Source organism: Salmo salar, chromosome 25, assembly GCF_965601325.2.
Source record: "Salmo salar chromosome 25, fSalSal1, whole genome shotgun sequence".
Taxonomy (NCBI): Eukaryota; Metazoa; Chordata; class Actinopteri; order Salmoniformes; family Salmonidae; genus Salmo; species Salmo salar.
The window spans coordinates 46,710,160-46,732,640 of NC_138315.1; the positions used below are offsets into that span (position 1 = coordinate 46,710,160).

Here is a 22,481-nt window from a genome sequence, read left to right on the forward strand (position 1 = left end):
TCTGCTTTATTTAGGCACAACATGAGCAGCTAACCACCAGTTATAATGACTGATTTGTTAAGGACTGTTAATGTTTATTGAGAGAGAGAGAGAGAGAGAGAGAGAGAGAGAGAGAGAGAGAGAGAGAGAGAGAGAGAGAGAGAGAGAGAGAGAGAGAGAGAGAGACTTCAGTGGAGGCCTAGTTGTCAAAAGTGTACCGTTTTTTTGTTTTTACATCTGCCACCTCCAGCTGAGACAGCTAGAGACTTCGGACCACTCTTCACCCTGACTGGAACACATTTAGCCTGGTTGACAAAACAACTCGATAATATGCTTCGAAACCAAGATTGAGATATTTTGCTTTGGGTATAGAGGCTTCCAGAGAATTCTGTAACGCAGACATGCCATCTTTTTTTTATTTATATACCAAGAGGTCATTACAAATCTACAATTGTCACCAAGACCATGTAGCTATAGTAATCAAGTAAGGCTCCCACATACGTAACTGAACAAAGCAACTGCCCGACAAACAACAAAAGGCACACAGTATTTCAAGTACTACCACTGAAGCACTTAGATGAACGTTTTATCTTCCACCAAGATGTGCTCTATCCCCACATAAATAAAATGGACATGTTGTTGGATGGGGTCTATTCCATTTCAATTCAGTTTAATACAGGAAGTGAATTGGAATTGACCACAGCCTCTGCATGTGCCATCATGAAAGTTAAGAATATAGATAATTTTTTTAAGATGATTATCACCTACATTTCTTCACTCATTTGGCATTTTGTGCTTTTACACTCTACTGGACTTGAGTTAGCAGTCAGTCAAAAGGAACACATTCAAAATGTTCACATTCTAGAGGCAGAATAAATGAACTCACTTTATGTGAGCATTTAAGGTCTGGGATGATGGCATTTGATATTTTCTACATCTACAAACAATAACATCACTATCGTTTTCAACATTGCACTGCCTAAAGAAAGCTTATTGAGAAATTATTGATCCTCCTCATCAGTTAGAGTTGGTATGTAGAATTTCATACACAAACACAAATGTTACATTCATAGGATTGAAGTCACCAAACATAATAAACATCATTTGATGATCATATAAAAATACAACATAGCAGTACCTGCATATACTTCATTTACAGAGAAAATACACCACAAAACAGAATAATATGATGCCAATTAAAAAAAATATATAATCATAATTTCATAAATTATTATGCATTTCCACACAATCTTTGGTTCCATAAGGCAGACCCGACAGTAAAATATATATATATTTTTTTAAGGCCCAGTGTGCTGTAGAACAAGTAAAACAAAAGTTCTAGTGGTACGTGCTCAGAGGAACTTTGGATGGCTTGGTTGGTTGCTTATTATCTTCTGTTACCAAATCTTCAAATCGGCTTTCATTCAGTTCTAAGGAGGTGCTGCTTCACACTAGCTCAGTTCAGTTACTGGACGGAGGTACAGGTTAGTGGTATAAGATGCAGCGTGTGTGTCTGTGCTGAGGGACAGTCTGTTCACTCCTCTGTCTGGAGTTAGTGCAAAGTGCTTAGTGCTCCTTCATCCTACAAGAAAGAAACAGAAAAACAGACTTTGTTCAGTGACTATGATTTATTTATTTGCATGAGGTAAAAAAAAAAGAAAAAGAGATGTTCATTAAGGCATTTCTCACTTTCAAATGTTTAGAGAACAAAAGCAAAAAAGTATCCTGATATAAGAAACAAAAAGATTTACAGAAATAAAAAATGAAAACATGATGAACCAGGTAAAAAAATAAAGAGAAAGGAGGTTCAAGTTAAATGAATAATAATAATAATAATAATGATTGACAGATAACCTTCTGCCTAAGTAATAAGGCACGAGGGGGTGTGGTATATGGCCAATATACCACTGTTAAGGGCTGTCCTTATGCACGACGCAACGCGGAGTACCTGGATACAGCCCTTAGCCGTGGTATATTGGCCGTATACCACAAACCCAGAGGTGCCTTATTGCTATTATAAACTGGTTACCAACATTTTTAGAGCAGTAAAAATAAATGATTTGTCATACCAGTGGTATATGGTCTGATATAACACAGCTGTCAGCCAATCAGCTTTAAAGCTCAAACCACCCAGTTTATAAATGGGATTTATACAAAGGGTGGGTCTAATCCTGGAGGATGACTGTCTCATCAGCCCAGCCAGGCAACAAATAAACTTAATCTCCACTATAAAAAGCATCTAGACATTACCTCCCATTTCTTTTAGACTAGCAATTGGTTTACAATACTAGAGATTTGTATAAACCTTGCTTTCTGTCTCTGACATTTGCAACATTGTTTCAATATTGAAAAGCGATCTCCAGCTGTCCCATAGTAATGAACGTGTCGGGGTGGGGAGTCGGGACAAGACAGACAGGCAGGCAGCTTTTCTCAGCCAGTCAAAATCACGAACAGCATAATTTTTATGGATATATGGCAGAAGGTTATTGGGATGAGTCATTGTATGGAATGTCTAGTAGATATTCGTTAATTTTGTATTTGAAGGCGTTGAAGGTGTTGCAGTGCATGAGGTGGTTCCAATAACTTTATATATATATATATATATATATATATATATATATATATATATATATATATCATATATATATATATATATATATATATATATATACTAGATGACTAACAGCGGGTGCTGTTTTGAAGCCACCGTTCCTCCATCTTGGTACTCCCCCACTATTGTAAAAACATCTATTACATACACCTTAATGCACACTTTGAAATTATATTATGTGAGCTTAACATATGTATAAAAATAGAAAATATATTTTAAGAAAAAAAATATTTCTTAAAGTATAATTTAGAGATTACTAGTGTTACTGTCCCCACTACAGCAAAAACAATACTTAAATCCATGTAATTTTGTCCTTGAAACATTTAACTGAAATACTGTACAATTCCATGCATTCACATGGAGGACCGCTCTTACTGTGGAGCACCAATATGGCTGACTGGTGGCTTCAAATGGCCAATACTAAGCACCAGCAATCCAGGGTTTATATATATCATTGGGTGGTCCGGGAGACTGCAGAAAAACGGATGTGATGGAAGATTGACCTAATCTTGTACGGAAAAAATGGATGTGGAGATCGCTGGCAGTTCTAGTAGAATAATGATGAACCTGAATATTGAATAGTGTTTGGAAAGAAACAGGGAGTAGATTCATTTTGAATTGGAAAACAAAAACTGACACACTTGAAGTTGCTAGCTACTGTTAACTAGTGACAGTGATGCACAAGCCAGGCCTATTTGAAAGATTGCCATCTACTGTCAACATTTACCCGCCAGATTCAAAAGCTCACAAACCCCATTAGGAAAAAAAGGTTGAAAACCCGATTTGATTTTAGTAGGGGTAGAAAAAAAAAACTACAATTAAACATTTTTTTTTTGTTTAGTTTGTTTCACAGTCAAATATAATAGTTTCAGTTTTTCAAAAGCTTTTAATTATTTTATTTCAGTTTACTAAATCGTTTCTCCAATTTTAGTTTACTATAATAACCTTGAAGCTTCCAATCACTGTACTAACGCTAATTAGCATTGACTCGCGAAACCACCTCTAACTTCCGTCATAATACACACAGGCATAAGAATGGTAGCCATGAGTTCATCTGACTGACTTATCTGTATTTCTGTGACATACAGTGGGGGTTCCAAAATTATTGACTCCCTTGATAAAGATGAGCAAAAACGACTGTATAAAATAAACAATTAAAATATTGAGCTATACTGTATGCTCAAAACATTTTGATAATTATATTATTTTATAGTAATACAGCGGGAAGAAAAAGTATGTGAACCCTTTAGAATTACCTGGATTTCTGCATAAATTGGTCATATAATTTCATCTGATCTTCATCTAAGTCACAAAAATAGACAAACACAGTCTGCTTAAACTAAGAACACACAAACAATTATAATTGTTCATGTCTTTATTGAACACACCGTGTAAACATTCACAGTGCAGGGTGGAAAAAGTATGTGAACACTTGGATTTAATAACAGGTTGACCCTCCTTTGGCAGCAATAACCTAAACCAAACGTTTTCTGTAGTTGCGGATCAGACCTGCACAACGGTGAGGAGAAATTTTGGTCCATTCCTCTTTACAAAACTGTTTCAGTTCAGCAATATTCTTGGGATGTCTGGTGTGAACCACTCTCTTGAGGTCATGCCACAGCATCTCAAATCGGGTTGAGGTCAGGACTGACTGGGCCACTCCAGAAGGTGTATTTTCTTCAGTTGAAGCCATTCTGTTGTTGATTTACTTCTGTGTTTTGGGTCGTTGTCCTGTTGCATCACCTAACTTCTGTTGAGCTTCAATTGGCTGACAGATAGCCTTACATTCTTCTGCAAAATGTCTTGATAAACTTGGGAATTCATTTTTCTGTCGATGATAGCAAGCTGTCCAGGCCCTGAGGCAGCAAAGCAGCCCCAAACCATGATGCTCCCTTCACCATACTTTACAGTTGGGATGAGGTTTTGATGTTGGTGTGCTGCACCTTTTTTTCCTCCACACATAGAGTTGTGTGTTCCTTCCAAACAACAACACAACTTTAGTTTCATCTGTCCACAGAATATTTTGCCAGTAGTGCTGTAAAACATCCAGGTGCTTTTTTGCGAACTTCAGACGTACAGCAGTTTTTTTTTGGACAGCAGTGGTGTCTTCCATGGTGTTCTCCCATAAACAACATTCTTGTTTAGTGTTTTACGTATTGTAGACTCGTCAACAGAGATGTTAGCATGTTCCAGAGATTTATGTAAGTCTTTAACTGACACATACTTCTTAACCTCATTGAGCATTCTGCGCTGTTGCAGTCATCTTTGCAGGACGGCCCCTCCTATGGAGAGTAGCAACAGTGCTGAACTTTCTCCATTTATAGACAATTTGTCTTACCATGGACTGATGAACATCAAGGCTTTTAGAGATACTTTTGTAACCCTTTCCAGCTTTATGCAAGTCAACAAATCTTAAATCGTAGGTCTTCTGAGATCTCTTTTGTTTGAGGCATGGTTCACATCAGGCAATGCTTCTTGTGAATAGCAAACTCAAATTTTGTGAATGTTTTTTTTATAGGGCAGGGCAGCTCTAACCAACATCATCTCATTGATTGGACTCCAGGTTAGCTGACTCCAATTTGCTTTTGGAGAAGTCATTAGCCTAGGGGTTCACATACTTTTCCCAACCTACACCATGAATGTTTAAATTATGTATTCAATATAGACAAGAAAAATACAATCATTTGTGTGTTATTAGTTTAAGCACACTGTGTTTGTCTATTGTTGTGACTTAGTCAAATTTTAAGTATCATTTATGCAGAAATCCAGGTAATTCCAAAGGGTTTACATACTTGCCACTGTACAATTGCTCAAAGAAAGAGATTTTGTTTAACAAGTAATACATTTGTTTTCTCTCAAAAAGTTACACGTCATAATTGACACCTCTAAAGAGTCTTATAAATAAAGTAGTCAAAAGTGTAGTATTTGGTCCGGTATTCCTAGGGCGCAATGACTACATCAAGCTTGTGACTACAAACTTGTTGGATGCATTTGCAATTAGTTTTAGTTGTGTTTCAGATTATTTTGTGCCAAATAGAAATGAATGGTAAATAATGTATTGTGTCATTTTGGAGTTACTTTTATCATAAATAATAATATAATATGTTTCTTAACATTTCTACTATAATGTGGATGCTACCATGATTACAGATAATCCTTAATGAATGGTGATTAATGATTGAGAAAGTAACAGAGGGTCAAAGATCATACCAAGACATGGTAACCTCTCACTTTGACCAATAACAGGGGAGGTTAGCATGTATGATCGTAGAACATAGATCATCAACATAGAACATGATCAGTGGCCTCAATCATGATTATCAAGCCTGGATACCACCCTAGTACAATAAGTAGAATATACACCAAACAGAGAGAAGTCACTTACTCTACTGTGGTGCTGCCAGAACGAAGTTTAACCACGTTAGCAGAAGTCAGCTCCTTAGTCACCAGCCGCAGCAACAGCTACAGAGAAAGCACATCCACACACACATTAAAACCTCATTCCACGAGATCCACACACATTAAAACCTCATTCTACGAGATCCGCACACATTAAAACCTCATTCTATGAGATCCGCACACATTAAAACCTCATTCCACGAGATCCGCACACATTAAAACCTCATTCTACGAGATCCGCACACATTAAAACCTCATTCCACGAGATCCAGCACACATTAAAACCTCATTCCACGAGATCCACACACATTAAAACCTCATTCCACGAGATCCACACACATTAAAACCTCATTCCACGAGATCCACACACATTAAAACCTCATTCTACGAGATCCACACACATTAAAACCTCATTCTACGAGATCCACACACATTAAAACCTCATTCTACGAGATCCACACACATTAAAACCTCATTCTACGAGATCCACACACATTAAAACCTCATTCTACGAGATCCACACACATTACAACCTCATTCTACGAGATCCACACACATTACAACCTCATTCTACGAAATCCATACACACATTAATGCACATTTCAGGTCCAATATTTAGAAGATTAGCCTCCGCACACACCATCAGTGCTAGGAAGTCAGCTGCCATCAGCATGTAGAAGACCTGGTTCCATCCCCGTGATGACAACACTCCTGCCAGGAGGGGGCCTATCGCTGCACCTGAGAAGAAAATATATCATCACAGGACAGTTAGTAAGTCACAGAGAAAGATAGTCCTATGCTGAATTCGAAAGCAACCCGTGGCCGTTAGCTACCGCCTTGTGGAGCTAATTTATCATGTAGGGTCTACTGGTAGGGCTGGAGATGACCCACTAACCTACTGATCCTGTGCCGTCGATGATGGCCGTGACAGTAGAAAGGGCTCTGGAGTTGCCCTTCAGGCTCTTGTGTGTTCCCTGGAGTCAAAAGGTCAAAAGGTCGAGAGAGAGAGAGACACAGGATTCGAGGTCAGAGAGAGGCCCACACACAGGAAATACTGAAATAGTATGGCCGTTCAAAAAGGTTAGGAAGATAAAACTAGGGAGGATTATAAACAGTGTAATGGGATAGCGAGACAGACACACAACACACAAACACACTCACCAGATCAGCAGACACTGCTGTTGTAATAAGGGCATATGGTCCATTCACTAGCCCTCCACACACCAGCAGCATACCTAGGAGGTACACGGCACATCAAAACACCATTCACTTGATTGTTGATTGAATGTCAAAACCAACCATGCTTGTGACATACACTGTTCACCTGTAAGTCACTGATAGTCAAAATAGCACAGCCAATATCTATACAAGTCAATGGGCTCAGGAGTGGGATTCAGTCAATCCCTCAACACAAACTGGAGAATATGAGAATTTATCCCTACCGATGGTGGGTCCCAGTCCAAACTCACTGATCATAGAAAAGCCATAAAGCTGAAACAAAGAACAAAAAACAGCTATCAAATACACTGAGTGGACAAAACATTAAGAACACCTGCTCTTTCCATGACAGGCTGACCAGGTGAATCCAGGTGAAAGTTATGATCCCTTATTGATGTCACTTGTTAAATCCACTTCAAAATCAGTATAGATAAAAGGGGAGACAGGTTAAAGAACGATTTATAAGCTTTGAGACAATTGAAACATACTGAACAAAAATATAGATGTAGCATGCAACAATTATTACGATGCAACAGTTCATATAAGGAAATCAATCAATTGAAATAAATGTATTAGGCCCTAATCTATGGATTTCATATGGCTGGAAATACAGACATGCATCTGTTGGTCACAGATACCAAACAGTAGGGGCGTGGATCAGAAAACCAGTCAGTATCTGGTGTGACCACCATTTGCCTCATGCAGTGCGACATCTCCTTTGCATAGAGTTGATCAGGTTGTTGACTGTGGCCTGGGGAATTTAATCCCACTCTTCTTCAATGGCTGTGCAAAGTTGCTGGATATTGGCGGGAACTGGAACACACTCTCGTACACATCGATCCAGAGCATCCCAAACATGCTCAATGAGTATGCAGGCCATGGAAGAACTGACATTTTCAGCTTCCAAGAATTGTGTACAGATCCTTGTAACATGGGGCCGTGCATTATCATGCTGAAACATGAGATGATGGCGGTGGATGAATGGCACGATAATGGGCCTCAGGATCTTGTCCAGGCATCTCTGTGCGTTCAAATTTCCAACGATAAAATGCAATAGTGTTCATTGTCCTTAGCTTATGCCTTCCCACACCATAACCCCACTGCCACCATGGGGCTCTCTGTTCACAACGTTGACATCAGCAAACCGCTTGCCCACACAACGCCATACAGGCTGTGTGCCATCTTTACGGTACAGTTGAAACTGAGATTCATCTGTGATGAGCACACTTCTCCAGCATGCCAGTGGCCATCGAAGGTGAGCATTTGCCCACTGAAAACAGTTCCAACGCTAAACTGCAGTCAGGTCAAGACCCTGGTGAGGATGACGAGCACTCAGATGAGCTTCCCTGAGACGGTTTCTGACAGTTTGTACAGAAATTCTTCAGTTGTGCAAACCCACAGTTTCATCAGCTGTCTGGGTGGCTGGTCTCAGACGATGCCGGAGGTGAAGAAGCCGGATGTGGAGGTCCTGGACTGGCGTGGTTACACGTGGTCTGCTGTTTTGAGGCCGGTTGGACGTACTGCCAAATTCTCTAAAACAAAGTTGGAGGCGGCTTATGGAAGATAAATTAACATTAAATTCTCTGGCAACAGCTCTGGTGGACACTCCTGCAGTCAGAGTGCCAATTGCACATTGTGTTGTGTGACAAAACTGCACATTTTAGAGAGGCCTTTTGTCCCCAGCACAAGGTGCACCTGTGTAATGATCATGCTGTTTAATCAGCTTCTTGATATGCCACACCTGTTAGGTGGATGGATTATCTTGGCAAAGGAGAAAATGCTGACAAACAGGGATGTAAACAAATTTGTGCACAAAATGTGAGAGAAATACGTTTTTTGTGCGTATGGAACATTTCTGTGATATTTATTTCAGCTCATGAAACATGGGACCAACACTTTACTTTTTATATTTTTGTTCAGTGTAGATTTTGTATGAGTGCCATTCAGAGGGTGAACGGGAAAGAAAAGATTTAAGTGTCTTTGAACGGGGTATGGTAGTAGGTGCCAGGCGCACCGGTTTGTGTCAAGAACTGCAACGCTGCTGGGCTTTTCACGCTCAACAGTTTCCTGTGTGTATCAAGAATGGTCCACCACCCAAAGGACATCCAGCCAACTTGACAACTGTGGGAAGCATTGGAGTCAACATGGGCCAGCATCCCTGTGGAACGCTTTCGACACCTGGCAGAGTCCATGCCCCGACAAATCACATTTTATTTGTCACATACACACGTTTAGCAGCCAACTTGATTAGCAGCCAATTGAAGCTGTTCCGAGGGCAAAACTGGAGGGTGCAAATTAATATTAGGAAGGTGTTCTTAATGTTTTGTACACTCAGTGTACATGTCCTGTAAGGTTCATGATGCATGCTCATAGTTTTATTCATTGAGATGATCAACTGTGATTCCTGTCCTGTACAACAGGGGGAGGCAGAGAGAGGAGAGAGGCAGAGACAGACAGAGAGCAAGACCGAGAGAGAGAGAGACTGACTCACAGTAGGAGCAGCTAGCAGCAGCATCACTGCACAGGTAGTGGCCCTCTTTCCCAGCTTATCAGATATGACCCCAGCCAGGATTCCTCCTATACAGACAGACAGAGACTATGTGATGAGCACAACAATCAAGAAAATAGGAGTGGTTTGAGGGTAGTTCTATTCCAATGATGTAGGAATGATGTCTATTAGTTTCCAATGATAATCTTGACAAATAAAAAAAATCTCTGACACAAAACACACAAAGGTGCAGAAACATCCAGATCATAAGAAAGTTATATGGTTTGTTTTGACGTCATGAAGCTACATGAAGAGAACAGATATTAAAACAACCACTGAAAAAAACAAAAACGGGAACATACCCACAATTCCTCCCACGTCAAACAGAGTGGAGAGCTCTCCGGCCTTCTTGGCATCTAGGTGAGCTGAGACAGACAGAACACCATCTCAACACACCCTCTGGCAAACAAAACAAGTGACACACTAATAATGCTACCTGGCAGAGCACAGGAATGCGACCTGGCAGAGCACAGGAATGCTACCTGGCAGAGCACAGGAATGCTACCTGGCAGAGCACAGGAATGCTACCTGGCAGAGCACAGGAATGCTACCTGGCAGAGCACAGGAATGCTACCTGGCAGAGCACAGGAATGCTACCTGGCAGAGCACAGGAATGCTACCTGGCAGAGCTGACCACAGAACATCAAGACCTAATGTCAAATAGTCATCAGACAAAGATTGAATGCCCTGACACATCTAGTATATCTTGCATCTCTTACCACAATGCCCAAACAGAGTTTCTCTACAGATGTAGTACAGATGGGAATCTGTACTTTACTATTTTGTATATTTTTGACAACTTTTACTCCACTACATTCCTAAAGAAAATAATGTACTTTTTACTCCATACATTTTCCCTGATACGCCTAAAAGTACTCCTTACATTTAGAATGATCAATCAGGACAGAATTAGGGCACCTATCAATAGAACACATTGTTATCCCTACTGCCTCTGATCTGGCAGACTCATGAAACACAAATACTGTGTTTGTAAATGACGTCTGAGTGTTGGAGTGTGCCCCTGTCTGTCCCTAATTAAAAATAATGAGAAAAGCTTGCCGTCTGGTTTGCTTAATATAAGGAATTTGATGTATAGCATTTACTTTTACTTTGTACTTTTACTCAGGTATGACGATTGAGTACTTTTTTTTACCACTGACCTTAAGTACATTTGAAACCAGATACTTTTACTCAAATAGTATTTTACTGGGAGACTTTCACTTTTACTTGAGCCATTTTTCTGTTAAGGTATGTTTACTTTTACTCAAGTATGACAATTGAGTCCTTTTTCCACCACTGGCACATACCTGCTTTCGTGATGTAGAGCGGTAACCAGAAGAGGAAAGTGTAGCTGACCAGCTTGGCAAACAGCAAACACAGAGAGAACTCGATCACTCCCTGGATGGAGAAAGAGAGAGAAGCATACCGTCAACAAATAAAAGCTATACATTTGTCTAGAATAGAAAAGGTACTTGGTTTATGTTTAGGGCCAGCGTTTTCCCCAGTTGCTTATACAGTACCTATGCAATTCTTTTTGATCTATTTAAGAGCCTAGGGCACGTGTGCCAAAATCCAGTTCTGGAGGGCAGAGTGTCGGCAGGGTTCCGCTGCCCCTTGTACTTGACTTTATCAATTAAGGTCATTGATTAGTTAGGAACTCCCGTCACCTGGTTGTGTAGGTCTTAAATTGGACTTGAATTGAAAGAAAAGAACAAAAACCAGCCGATACAAGCCCTCCAGGAAATGAGCTTGACACCCTGGCTTTGGGGAACAGCACAGGAGGTTGGTGGCACCTTAAATGGGGAGGACTCGTGGTAATGGCTGGAGCAGAACAAGTGGAACGGTTTCCATTTGCTCCGTTCCAGTCATTATTATGAGCCCTCCTCCCCTCAGCAGACTTTTTGTTTAACTCTCCTTGTGGGTACCAGAAGTCTTCATAAGGATAGTAAAACAAGGACAATTCTGACATGTAGGGAACAGCAACATTTCCCAACAAGTAAAAATGCTATTTTAGGCTTTAATGTTACAGTTAGGCTTAGGTTAGTGTAGGGGTTATTTTATTTCACCTTTATTTAACCAGGTAGGCTAGTCGAGAACAAGTTCTCATTTACAACTGCGACCTGGCCAAGATAAAGCACAGCAGTTCGACAACATACAACAACACAGAGTTAAACATGGAATAAACAAAACATACAGTCAATAATACAGTAGAACAAAAGAAAACAAAAAGTCTATATACAGTGAGTGCAAATGAGGTAAGATAAGGGAGTTAAGGCAATAAATAGGCCATAGTGGCGAAATAATTACAATATAGCAATTAAACACTGGAATGGTAGATGTGCAGAAGATGAATGTGCAAGTAGAGATACTGGGGTGCAAAGGAGCAAGAAAAATAAATAAATACAGTAGGGGATGAGGTAGTTGTTTGTGCTATTTACAGATGGGCTATGTACAGGTGCAGTGATCTGTGAACTGCTCTGACAGCTGGTGCTTAAAGCTAGTGAGGGAGATATGAGTCTCCAGCTTCAGAGATTTTTGCAGTTCGTTCCAGTCATTGGCAGCAGAGAACTGGAAGGAGAGACGGCTAAAGGAGGAATTGGCTTTGGGGGTGACCAGAGAGATATACCTGCTGGAGGACATGCTACGAGTGGGTGCTGCTATGGTGACCAGTGAGCTGAGATAAGGCGGGGCTTTACCTAGCAGAGACTTGTAGATAACCTGTAGATAACCTGTAGATAAAGTGGGTTTGGCGACGAGTATTTTTATAATTTTTTGACCTTTATTTAACTAGGCAAGTCAGTTAAGAACAAATTCTTATTTTCAATGACAGCCTAGGAACAGTGGGTTAACTGCCTTGTTCAGGGGCAGAACGATAGATTTGTACCTTGTCAGCTCGGGGATTCGATATTGCAACTAGTCCAACGCTCTAACCACTAGGCTACCCTGCCGCCCCATGAGTATGAAGCGAGGGCCAACCAACGAGAGCGTACAGGTCGCAATGGTGGGTAGTGTATGGGGCTTTGGTGACAAAACGGATGGCACTGTGATAGACTGCATCCAATTTGTTGAGTAGAGTGTTGAAGGCTATTTTATAGATGACATCACCGAAGTCGAGGATCGGTAGGATAGTCAGTTCTATGAGGGTATGTTTGGCAGCATGAGTGAAGGAGGCTTTGTTGCGATATAGGAAGCCGATTCTAGAATTAATTTTGGATTGGAGATGCTTAATGTGAGTCTGGAAGGAGAGTTTACAGTCTAACCAGACACCCAGGTATTTGTAGTTGTCCACGTATTCTAAGTCAGAACCGTCCAGAGTAGTGATGCTGGACAAGCGGGCAGGTGCGGGCAGCGATCGATTGAAGAGCATGCATTTAGTTTTACTTGCGTTTAAGAGCAGTTAGAGGCCACAGAAGGAGAGTTTTATGGCATTGAAGCTCATCTGGAGGTTAGTTAACACAGTGTCCAAAGAAGGGCTAGAAGTATACAGAATGGTGTCGTCTGCGTAGAGGTGGATCAGAGAATCACCAGCAGCAAGAGCAACATCATTGATGTATACAGAGAAAAGAGTTGGCCCGAGAATTGAACCCTGTGGCACCCCCATAGAGACTGCCAGAGGTCCGGACAACAGGCCCTCTGATTTGACACACTGAACTCTGTCTGAGAAGTAGTTGGTGAACCAGGCGAGGCAGTCATTTGAGAAACCAAGGTTGTCGAGTCTGCCAATAAGAATGTGGTGATTGACAGAGTCGAAAGCCTTGGCCAGGTCGATGAATACGGCTGCACAGTTATGTGAGGGGTTAGGAGTGAGGGGTTAGGAGTGAGCAGTAAGGAGTGAGGGGATAGGGGTAGGTTTAGTGTTAGGAGTTAGGGTTAGTGCTAGGGTTAAGGGTTAGGTGTAGTTTTAGGGTTAGGGGTTTAGGGTTAAGGTTAGGTTTAGGTGTAGTTTTAGGGTTAAGTTTAAGGTGAAGGAAAATAGGATTTTGGATGGGAATCAATTATTTGGTCCCCACAAGGATATCAATCCATAAGTGTGTGTGTGTGTGTGTGTGTGTGTGTGTGTGTGTGTGTGTGTGTGTGTGTGTGTGTGTGTGTGTGTGTGTGTGTGTGTGTGTGTGTGTGTGTGTGTGTGTGTGTGTGTGTGTGTGTGTGTGTGTGTGTGTGTGTGTGTGTGTGTGTGTGATATGGGTGGTGTGAGAGCTCAGGTGACTGACCGGTATGCGTAGCGCTCCCATGAAGCTGATGGCCGAGGGCTCCAATTCGCTCTTCACCACCACCACCTGCTGTACAGGGAGCAGCAGCTCTGTGTCCCAGTTCTGAGAGGGAGACCAAGGGTTAATAACACAGATCTAAGATACAGACACTAACATAAAACACAGACAAACTCAGATAAAAACAGACACACACCTGAGATTTGCCTCCTTGTTTGTACGAATGATAGAGCTGGTTATGTCCATTCACTCCTTTCCAGCTATTGGTCAGCTTTTACATGAGAAAACAAAACCAAGTGCAACACCATTTACCATCATGTTACAGAGTCCATATGAAGCTACATTCAGTTTTCACCATCAAGATATAGTGTTCCAGCAGCCACCAATATAAACATCTGTAACGCAGTTCAAAGTAGTGTGGGAGAATGAAAACATCACCTGTCAATCAAGAATAACCTTAAATAAAGCTTTTACAATGAATCCACCCACATTGTAAACAATTATTTTTTGATGTGTGACACTCAGGTAGTCTACTGCTATCAGTGGGATAAAGTGGGAGACAGTTGTTATGGAAACGATGCTATTCAGGCAAATTCTGAAGACGTGGGCTACGCACAATGAAACCACTCATGGCTCACAAAACAAACAAACAAGTCCACAACACATTTCCAAAATGGCACTTACACTCGGCATAGAACAAAAACAAGGGGGCTTTGTCTGTCTGAGATTCATACCTCTGAAATGTCGTCCCCATATTATGTCTATACTAAGAAGAGATGCTTTGGCAGACCCAGAGAGACATGATGAGTACTCACAGTGTTGCTGGAAGCAGGGTTCTGTACATCATGGACGCTTCTCAAATCATTTGGATCTGCAGACACAACCAGGTCAGATTAGATGTGAATGTCAGCATGCAAAAGTTTTACCATCACATAAATCATGCATGGAAACTTCTCTGAGGTCAACGGGAAGAAAGTCTCTTCCAATCTTCCTACAACCAGTCACAGAGCAGTACTCACGTTCGATGAGGAAGAGGAAGCAGACGACGCCCATGGCAGCGATGACGAGGCCGGGAACGATGAAGGACAGGCCCCAGTTGGAGGAGACCCAGTAACCTGCAATCAAAGAGCCCAGGATGTTGCCCACTGAGGTATGGGAGTTCCATATGCCCCACCGTGGGCCCAGTCGGGGGAGGCGACGCCCCTCCTGTAGGGCCCGAACGGGGGAGGCGCGACCCCCCGTGGGCCCGTTAAAACAGGGTTAGGATAGTGTTCTGATCAGATCCCTCCTGTAGGGAACACCAGTTAAAACAGGGTTAGGATAGTGTTCTGATCAGACCCCCGTGGGCCGCGGGTGGTAGGCGCAGACCCCCCGGGGACCCAGTTAAAACAGGGTTAGGATAGTGTTCTGATCAGACCCCTCCTGTAGGGAACACCAGTTAAAACAGGGTTAGGATAGTGTTCTGATCAGATCCCTCCTGTAGGGAACACCAGTTAAAACAGGGTTAGGATAGTGTTCTGATCAGACCCCTCCTGTAGGGAACACCAGTTAAAACAGGGTTAGGATAGTGTTCTGATCAGACCCCTCCTGTAGGGAACACCAGTTAAAACAGGGTTAGGATAGTGTTCTGATCAGATCCCTCCTGTAGGGAACACCAGTTAAAACAGGGTTAGGATAGTGTTCTGATCAGATCCCTCCTGTAGGGAACACCAGTTAAAACAGGGTTAGGATAGTGTTCTGATCAGATCCCTCCTGTAGGGAACACCAGTTAAAACAGGGTTAGGATAGTGTTCTGATCAGACCCCTCCTGTAGGGAACACCAGTTAACACAGGGTTAGGATAGTGTTCTGATCAGACCCCTCCTGTAGGGAACACCAGTTAAAACAGGGTTAGGATAGTGTTCTGATCAGATCCCTCCTGTAGGGAACACCAGTTAAAACAGGGTTAGGATAGTGTTCTGATCAGATCCCTCCTGTAGGGAACACCAGTTAAAACAGGGTTAGGATAGTGTTCTGATCAGATCCCTCCTGTAGGGAACACCAGTTAACACAGGGTTAGGATAGTGTTCTGATCAGACCCCTCCTGTAGGGAACACCAGTTAACACAGGGTTAGGATAGTGTTCTGATCAGACCCCTCCTGTAGGGAACACCAGTTAAAACAGGGTTAGGATAGTGTTCTGATCAGATCCCTCCTGTAGGGAACACCAGTTAAAACAGGGTTAGGATAGTGTTCTGATCAGATCCCTCCTGTAGGGAACACCAGTTAAAACAGGGTTAGGATAGTGTTCTGATCAGATCCCTCCTGTAGGGAACACCAGTTAACATAGTTAAAATCCTATTGTAACTTCAATGTATCTGAACTATAGAGGAATCATCAGAATAATAACAACACCACCACATCTTACAGCTTACCTTCCCTTCCCAAACCAGTTGCTGATGCACGTGACCACACTGGGCCAGCCAGTAGTCTGAACCAAGCCATTGGCCACCTGAGGCAGCGGAGAAACACACAGAGGAGTATGTTATGTTAAGACTTGGGAGCAACGAGAGCAGCTAGAAAAAAAACATACAGAATAGTTGTCCTCTGATCTCTCCATTCTATGTATGCGTTTGACTCACCTGGACAAATATATAGAAGCTGAGGTTGTGGATGTTGTAGATGCGGCCCAGACCAAACAGACAGGTGAAGAGGCCACTCATCAGCATGCCGAACGTCAGGTACAGACGGATAGGCAGGCGCTCGCCGATGATGCCACTGCAGGACGCACAATGATGACACAATCATAGGAATAGACACAATCTCCTCCCAGGTTCAGGACTTAACATCACTAGGCCTCTTATAGAATACAAACTGTCACCAACTCAGATCTTCAGCGTTGACACTCTTGCTCAAGTTAAAATAGCAGTTAGATATTGGTGGGTTTTCCTAATCACCTGACCTGTCCAGGATCAACTCCAGGACCTTTCTAGCAAATAACACAGCCAGAGATTTCCCCTGGTCAGGTTACATGGACAGCCTAGTTGAAGCCTTACCTGAGGTACATTCCCACAGCGTAGGCACAGAGGAAGGAGTAATCCATGGCTCCCAGCAGCTGTTTATAGTTGCTTTTATCTAGAAATGGTGAAAATAGTTTTGACATAAGAATAACATCAATTCAACCAAGGGCCACTTATCTGAATACTGACCCCTGGATTTGGTTATGGGAGGATCAACAAAAATGTGTGAATAGTAACACGTGTAGGGAAGGTAGGTAGGTGGAATAGGTGGGAGGGAATGGGAATTGGTGTAAGAGGGATTGAGAAGAAGAGTGTCATCAGAGAAAGTGTGTCAGGCAGAGAAAGAGAACAAGGGTTGAGTGGGTTCTCACCAAAGGGTTTCCAGCTGCAGTCTGTGTGGAGGCTCGGCAGCTGCCTGCTACCTGCTGTGGAGAGCTCATGGAGAGCTGAGCAGTTCTTATGCAGCTCACTCTGTGGAGCAAGTATGATCTCCATGAGAAAACATGCATATTCATTACCCTCATCATGAAAAAGAACACCTGCTACAGCATACATGTTGTCATACATTCATCCCAATGTCAAGCAGCTTGCAGCCATGCTATAGTTCCAAAGTAAACAATGGTCGATGCGTTCTCTGGAAAATAATGAACGATGTGGAAGGTGTGGTCCACAACGCGCTGGCAGAGATGCATTATCTTCCAGAGAACAGCATAGAGCCCCGAGTTGATTATCCCTTTTATACCAAGGCTATAATTTAACACATTTACCACTAGAACTGGGTTCATTTGCAGGTAGAAGAAGTGTGTTCAACATCCACTGAAGTAGCTAGCAAGTTTACTGGATAGTGACAGTAGTTGCCTTGGTAACCTAACAAACTTGCTAGTTTAGCGAACCAAACATCAGTCCTAGCTTGCTATTATGAAAATCGAATTCAACAATGCCAATCATGTTTGACTAACGCAGCTCAAACAGAACATCTAAGAATGAACTATAGCCATTGAATTGTACCATGTAAATATACGGTGCCTTATAGGGAAATAATGCACACTCTAGAATGCCCTTGAAGCCAATCAGAAAGGAGTATTCAACAATGCCATGGTATAATTAAGCAATATGCATCTCAGGGGTTTGTGGTATATGGCTAATATACCACGGCTAAGGGCTACTGTAACGTACCACGCATCATGGAGTGCCTGAAAACAGCCGTGGTAAATTTGCCATATACCACAAAGCCCCGCGGTGCCTTATTGCTATTATAACCTGGTTACTAGCATATTTTTTCCTATTTCATACCAGTGGTATACGACCTGATATACCACAGCTTTCATCCAATTAGCATTCAGATCAAATTGTATTTGTCATATGCGCCGAATACAACCTTACCCTGAAATGCTTACTTACAAGCCCTTAACCAACAATGTAGTTCAGAAAATATTTACTAAAGAAATTAAGTAAGAAATCAATTAAAAAGTAACACAAGAATAAAATAACGAGGCTATATATAGGGGGTACTGGTACCGAGTCAATGTGCGGGGCTACAGGTTAGTCCAGGTCATTTGTACGGGGCTCAAACCACCCAAAAAAAGGTTAATGCCCTGCCTCTGCATTGCTTGTCATTCTGGAGCAGCTAAAGTAGCAGGCTGAACCACATAGAGGTCATGCTGACCAGGTTACAGTAGCAGGCTGAACCACATAGAGGTCATGCTGACCAGGTTACAGTAGCAGGCTGAACCACATAGAGGTCATGCTGACCAGGTTACAGTAGCAGGCTGAACCACTGTGAGGTCATGCTGACCAGGTTACAGTAGCAGGCTGAACCACATAGAGGTCATGCTGACCAGGTTAGAGTAGCAGGCTGAACCACTGTGAGGTCATGCTGACCAGGTTATAGTAGCAGGCTGAACCACTGTGAGGTCATGCTGACCAGGTTAGAGTAGCAGGCTGAACCACATAGAGGTCATGCTGACCAGGTTAGAGTAGCAGGCTGAACCACATAGAGGTCATGCTGACCAGGTTAGAGTAGCAGGCTGAACCACATAGAGGTCATGCTGACCAGGTTACAGTAGCAGGCTGAACCACATAGAGGTCATGCTGACCAGGTTACAGTATCAGGCTGAACCACTGTGAGGTCATGCTGACCAGGTTATAGTAGCAGGCTGAACCACATAGAGGTCATGCTGACCAGGTTAGAGTAGCAGGCTGAACCACATAGAGGTCATGCTGACCAGGTTACAGTAGCAGGCTGAACCACATAGAGGTCATGCTGACCAGGTTACAGTAGCAGGCTGAACCACAGAGGTCATGCTGACCAGGTTAGAGTAGCAGGCTGAACCACATAGAGGTCATGCTGACCAGGTTAGAGTAGCAGGCTGAACCACTGTGAGGTCATGCTGACCAGGTTAGAGTAGCAGGCTGAACCACTGAGAGGTCATGCTGACCAGGTTAAAGTAGCAGGCTGAACCACATAGAGGTCATGCTGACCAGGTTAGAGTTGTAGGCTGAACCACATAGAGGTCATGCTGACCAGATTAGAGTTGCAGGCTGAACCACTGTGAGGTCATGCTGACCAGGTTACAGTAGCAGGCTGAACCACATAGAGGTCATGCTGACCAGGTTAGAGTAGCAGGCTGAACCACTGTGAGGTCATGCTGACCAGGTTACAGTAGCAGGCTGAACCACTGTGAGGTCATGCTGACCAGGTTAGAGTTGCAGGCTGAACCACATAGAGTTCATGCTGACCAGGTTAGAGTTGCAGGCTGAACCACATAGAGGTCATGCTGACCAGGTTACAGTAGCAGGCTGAACCACTGTGAGGTCATGCTGACCAGGTTAGAGTAGCAGGCTGAACCACATAGAGTTCATGCTGACCAGGTTAGAGTTGCAGGCTGAACCACATAGAGGTCATGCTGACCAGGTTACAGTAGCAGGCTGAACCACTGTGAGGTCATGCTGACCAGGTTAGAGTAGCAGGCTGAACCACTGTGAGGTCATGCTGACCAGGTTACAGTAGCAGGCTGAACCACTGTGAGGTCATGCTGACCAGGTTACAGTAGCAGGCTGAACCACTGTGAGGTCATGCTGACCAGGTTATAGTAGCAGGCTGAACCACTGAGGTCATGCTGACCAGAATAGAGTTGCAGGCTGAACCACTGTGAGGTCATGCTGACCAGGTTACAGTAGCAGGCTGAACCACATAGAGGTCATGCTGACCAGGTTAGAGTTGCAGGCTGAACCACATAGAGTTCATGCTGACCAGGTTAGAGTTGCAGGCTGAACCACATAGAGGTCATGCTGACCAGGTTACAGTAGCAGGCTGAACCACTGTGAGGTCATGCTGACCAGGTTAGAGTAGCAGGCTGAACCACATAGAGTTCATGCTGACCAGGTTAGAGTTGCAGGCTGAACCACTGTGAGGTCATGCTGACCAGGTTACAGTAGCAGGCTGAACCACTGTGAGGTCATGCTGACCAGGTTAGAGTTGCAGGCTGAACCACATAGAGGTCATGCTGACCAGAATAGAGTTGCAGGCTGAACCACTGTGAGGTCATGCTGACCAGGTTACAGTAGCAGGCTGAACCACATAGAGGTCATGCTGACCAGGTTAGAGTTGCAGGCTGAACCACATAGAGTTCATGCTGACCAGGTTAGAGTTGCAGGCTGAACCACATAGAGGTCATGCTGACCAGGTTACAGTAGCAGGCTGAACCACTGTGAGGTCATGCTGACCAGGTTAGAGTAGCAGGCTGAACCACATAGAGTTCATGCTGACCAGGTTAGAGTTGCAGGCTGAACCACATAGAGGTCATGCTGACCAGGTTACAGTAGCAGGCTGAACCACTGTGAGGTCATGCTGACCAGGTTAGAGTAGCAGGCTGAACCACTGTGAGGTCATGCTGACCAGGTTACAGTAGCAGGCTGAACCACTGTGAGGTCATGCTGACCAGGTTACAGTAGCAGGCTGAACCACTGTGAGGTCATGCTGACCAGGTTATAGTAGCAGGCTGAACCACTGAGGTCATGCTGACCAGGTTAGAGTTGCAGGCTGAACCACTGTGAGGTCATGCTGACCAGGTTACAGTAGCAGGCTGAACCACTGTGAGGTCATGCTGACCAGGTTAGAGTTGCAGGCTGAACCACTGTGAGGTCATGCTGACCAGGTTACAGTACCACCTGCGCTGATAACATGTATATATGAGTGGTTTGGAACTCTATTTCTTATTGGTCTATTAACTACTGAGCTCCTACAAATATTGAAATTTACATGGTTTTTAGAGTGAAGTACATTGGAAAAAAGCAAAAGAAAACTGCAAGACTGAAGAGGAGAAAAAACAAGCAACAAACAAAGAAGATAGGCTTTTGAAAAATAACAATTTTTCATAAAATTGTAGTTATCTTAGCTAGCTGAATTGTTTACCAGTTGCTAAGCAGTTGCTAGGGACTCTTTTGGAAGAAGCTAGCTAGCTAACGAAGAACAACAAAGAATATCTAGTTAACAGAAGAAAAGAAAGAGAAAATCAGGACAGAAGAAAAAAGGATATCAAAGTGAAACAGTTCTCTAAAGACACAAGAGACAATAATACAAGAAACAACACTTCTGTAGCTTGTCAACTATGTGTCTGTCTATCCCTGTTCTCTCCTCTCTGCACAGGCCATACAAACGCTTCACACCGCGTGGCCGCTGCCACTCTAACCTGGTGGTCCCAGCGCGCACGACCCACGTGGAGTTCCAGGTCTCCGGCAGCCTCTGGAACTGCCGGTCTGCAGCCAACAGGGCTGAGTTCATCTCAGCCTATGCTACCCTCCAGTCCATAGACTTCCTGGCGCTGACGGAAACATGGATTACCACAGATAACACTGCTACTCCTACTGCTCTCTCTTCGTCTGCCCACGTGTTCTCGCATACCCCTAGAGCATCGAGCCAGCGGGGTGGTGGCACTGGAATCCTCATCTCTCCCAAGTGGACATTCTCTCTTTCTCCCCTGACCCATCTGTCTATCTCCTCATTTGAATTCCATGCTGTCACAGTTACCAGCCCTTTCAAGCTTAACATCCTTATCATTTATCGCCCTCCAGGTTCCCTTGGAGAGTTCATCAATGAGCTTGACGCCTTGATAAGTTCCTTTCCTGAAGATGGCTCACCTCTCACAGTTCTGGGTGACTTTAACCTCCCCACGTCTACCTTTGACTCATTCCTCTCTGCCTCCTTCTTTCCACTCTTCTCCTCTTTTGACCTCACCCTCTCACCTTCCCCCCCTACTCACAAGGCAGGCAATACGTTTGACCTCATCTTTACTAGATGCTGTTCTTCCACTAATCTCATTGCAACTCCCCTCCAAATCTCCGACCACTACCTTGTATCCTTTTCCCTCTTGCTCTCATCCAACACTTCTCACTCTGCCCCTACTCGGATGGTATTGCGCCGCCCCAACCTTCGCTCTCTCTCTCCCGCTACTCTCTCCTCTTCCATCCTATCATCTCTTCCCTCTGCTCAAACCTTCTCCAACCTATCTCCTGATTCTGC

At 43.3% G+C, this 22,481-nt stretch overlaps 1 protein-coding gene across 1 annotated transcript in view; it reads right to left on the minus strand.

Annotated features, from left to right (window-relative positions):
- Positions 1 to 381: 381 nt before the first annotated feature.
- LOC106586853 (glucose-6-phosphate exchanger SLC37A1) overlaps positions 382 to 22,481 on the minus strand; it is a 37,908-nt gene continuing 15,808 nt past the window's right edge. Inside the window, exons 4-21 of the mRNA XM_082969187.1 lie at positions 17,332 to 17,431; positions 16,997 to 17,075; positions 16,583 to 16,718; positions 16,376 to 16,452; positions 16,088 to 16,100; positions 14,983 to 15,136; positions 14,779 to 14,834; positions 14,160 to 14,234; positions 13,967 to 14,068; positions 11,063 to 11,153; positions 10,058 to 10,120; positions 9,699 to 9,784; positions 7,432 to 7,480; positions 7,151 to 7,224; positions 6,885 to 6,963; positions 6,630 to 6,727; positions 5,976 to 6,052; positions 382 to 1,561 (exon numbers count right to left, since the gene is read on the minus strand). Of these exons, the coding sequence (XP_082825313.1) occupies positions 1,546 to 1,561; positions 5,976 to 6,052; positions 6,630 to 6,727; positions 6,885 to 6,963; positions 7,151 to 7,224; positions 7,432 to 7,480; positions 9,699 to 9,784; positions 10,058 to 10,120; positions 11,063 to 11,153; positions 13,967 to 14,068; positions 14,160 to 14,234; positions 14,779 to 14,834; positions 14,983 to 15,136; positions 16,088 to 16,100; positions 16,376 to 16,452; positions 16,583 to 16,718; positions 16,997 to 17,075; positions 17,332 to 17,431 (1,425 nt within the window). The 3' untranslated portion in view covers positions 382 to 1,545. The remainder of the gene's footprint in view (positions 1,562 to 5,975; positions 6,053 to 6,629; positions 6,728 to 6,884; positions 6,964 to 7,150; positions 7,225 to 7,431; positions 7,481 to 9,698; positions 9,785 to 10,057; positions 10,121 to 11,062; positions 11,154 to 13,966; positions 14,069 to 14,159; positions 14,235 to 14,778; positions 14,835 to 14,982; positions 15,137 to 16,087; positions 16,101 to 16,375; positions 16,453 to 16,582; positions 16,719 to 16,996; positions 17,076 to 17,331; positions 17,432 to 22,481) is intronic.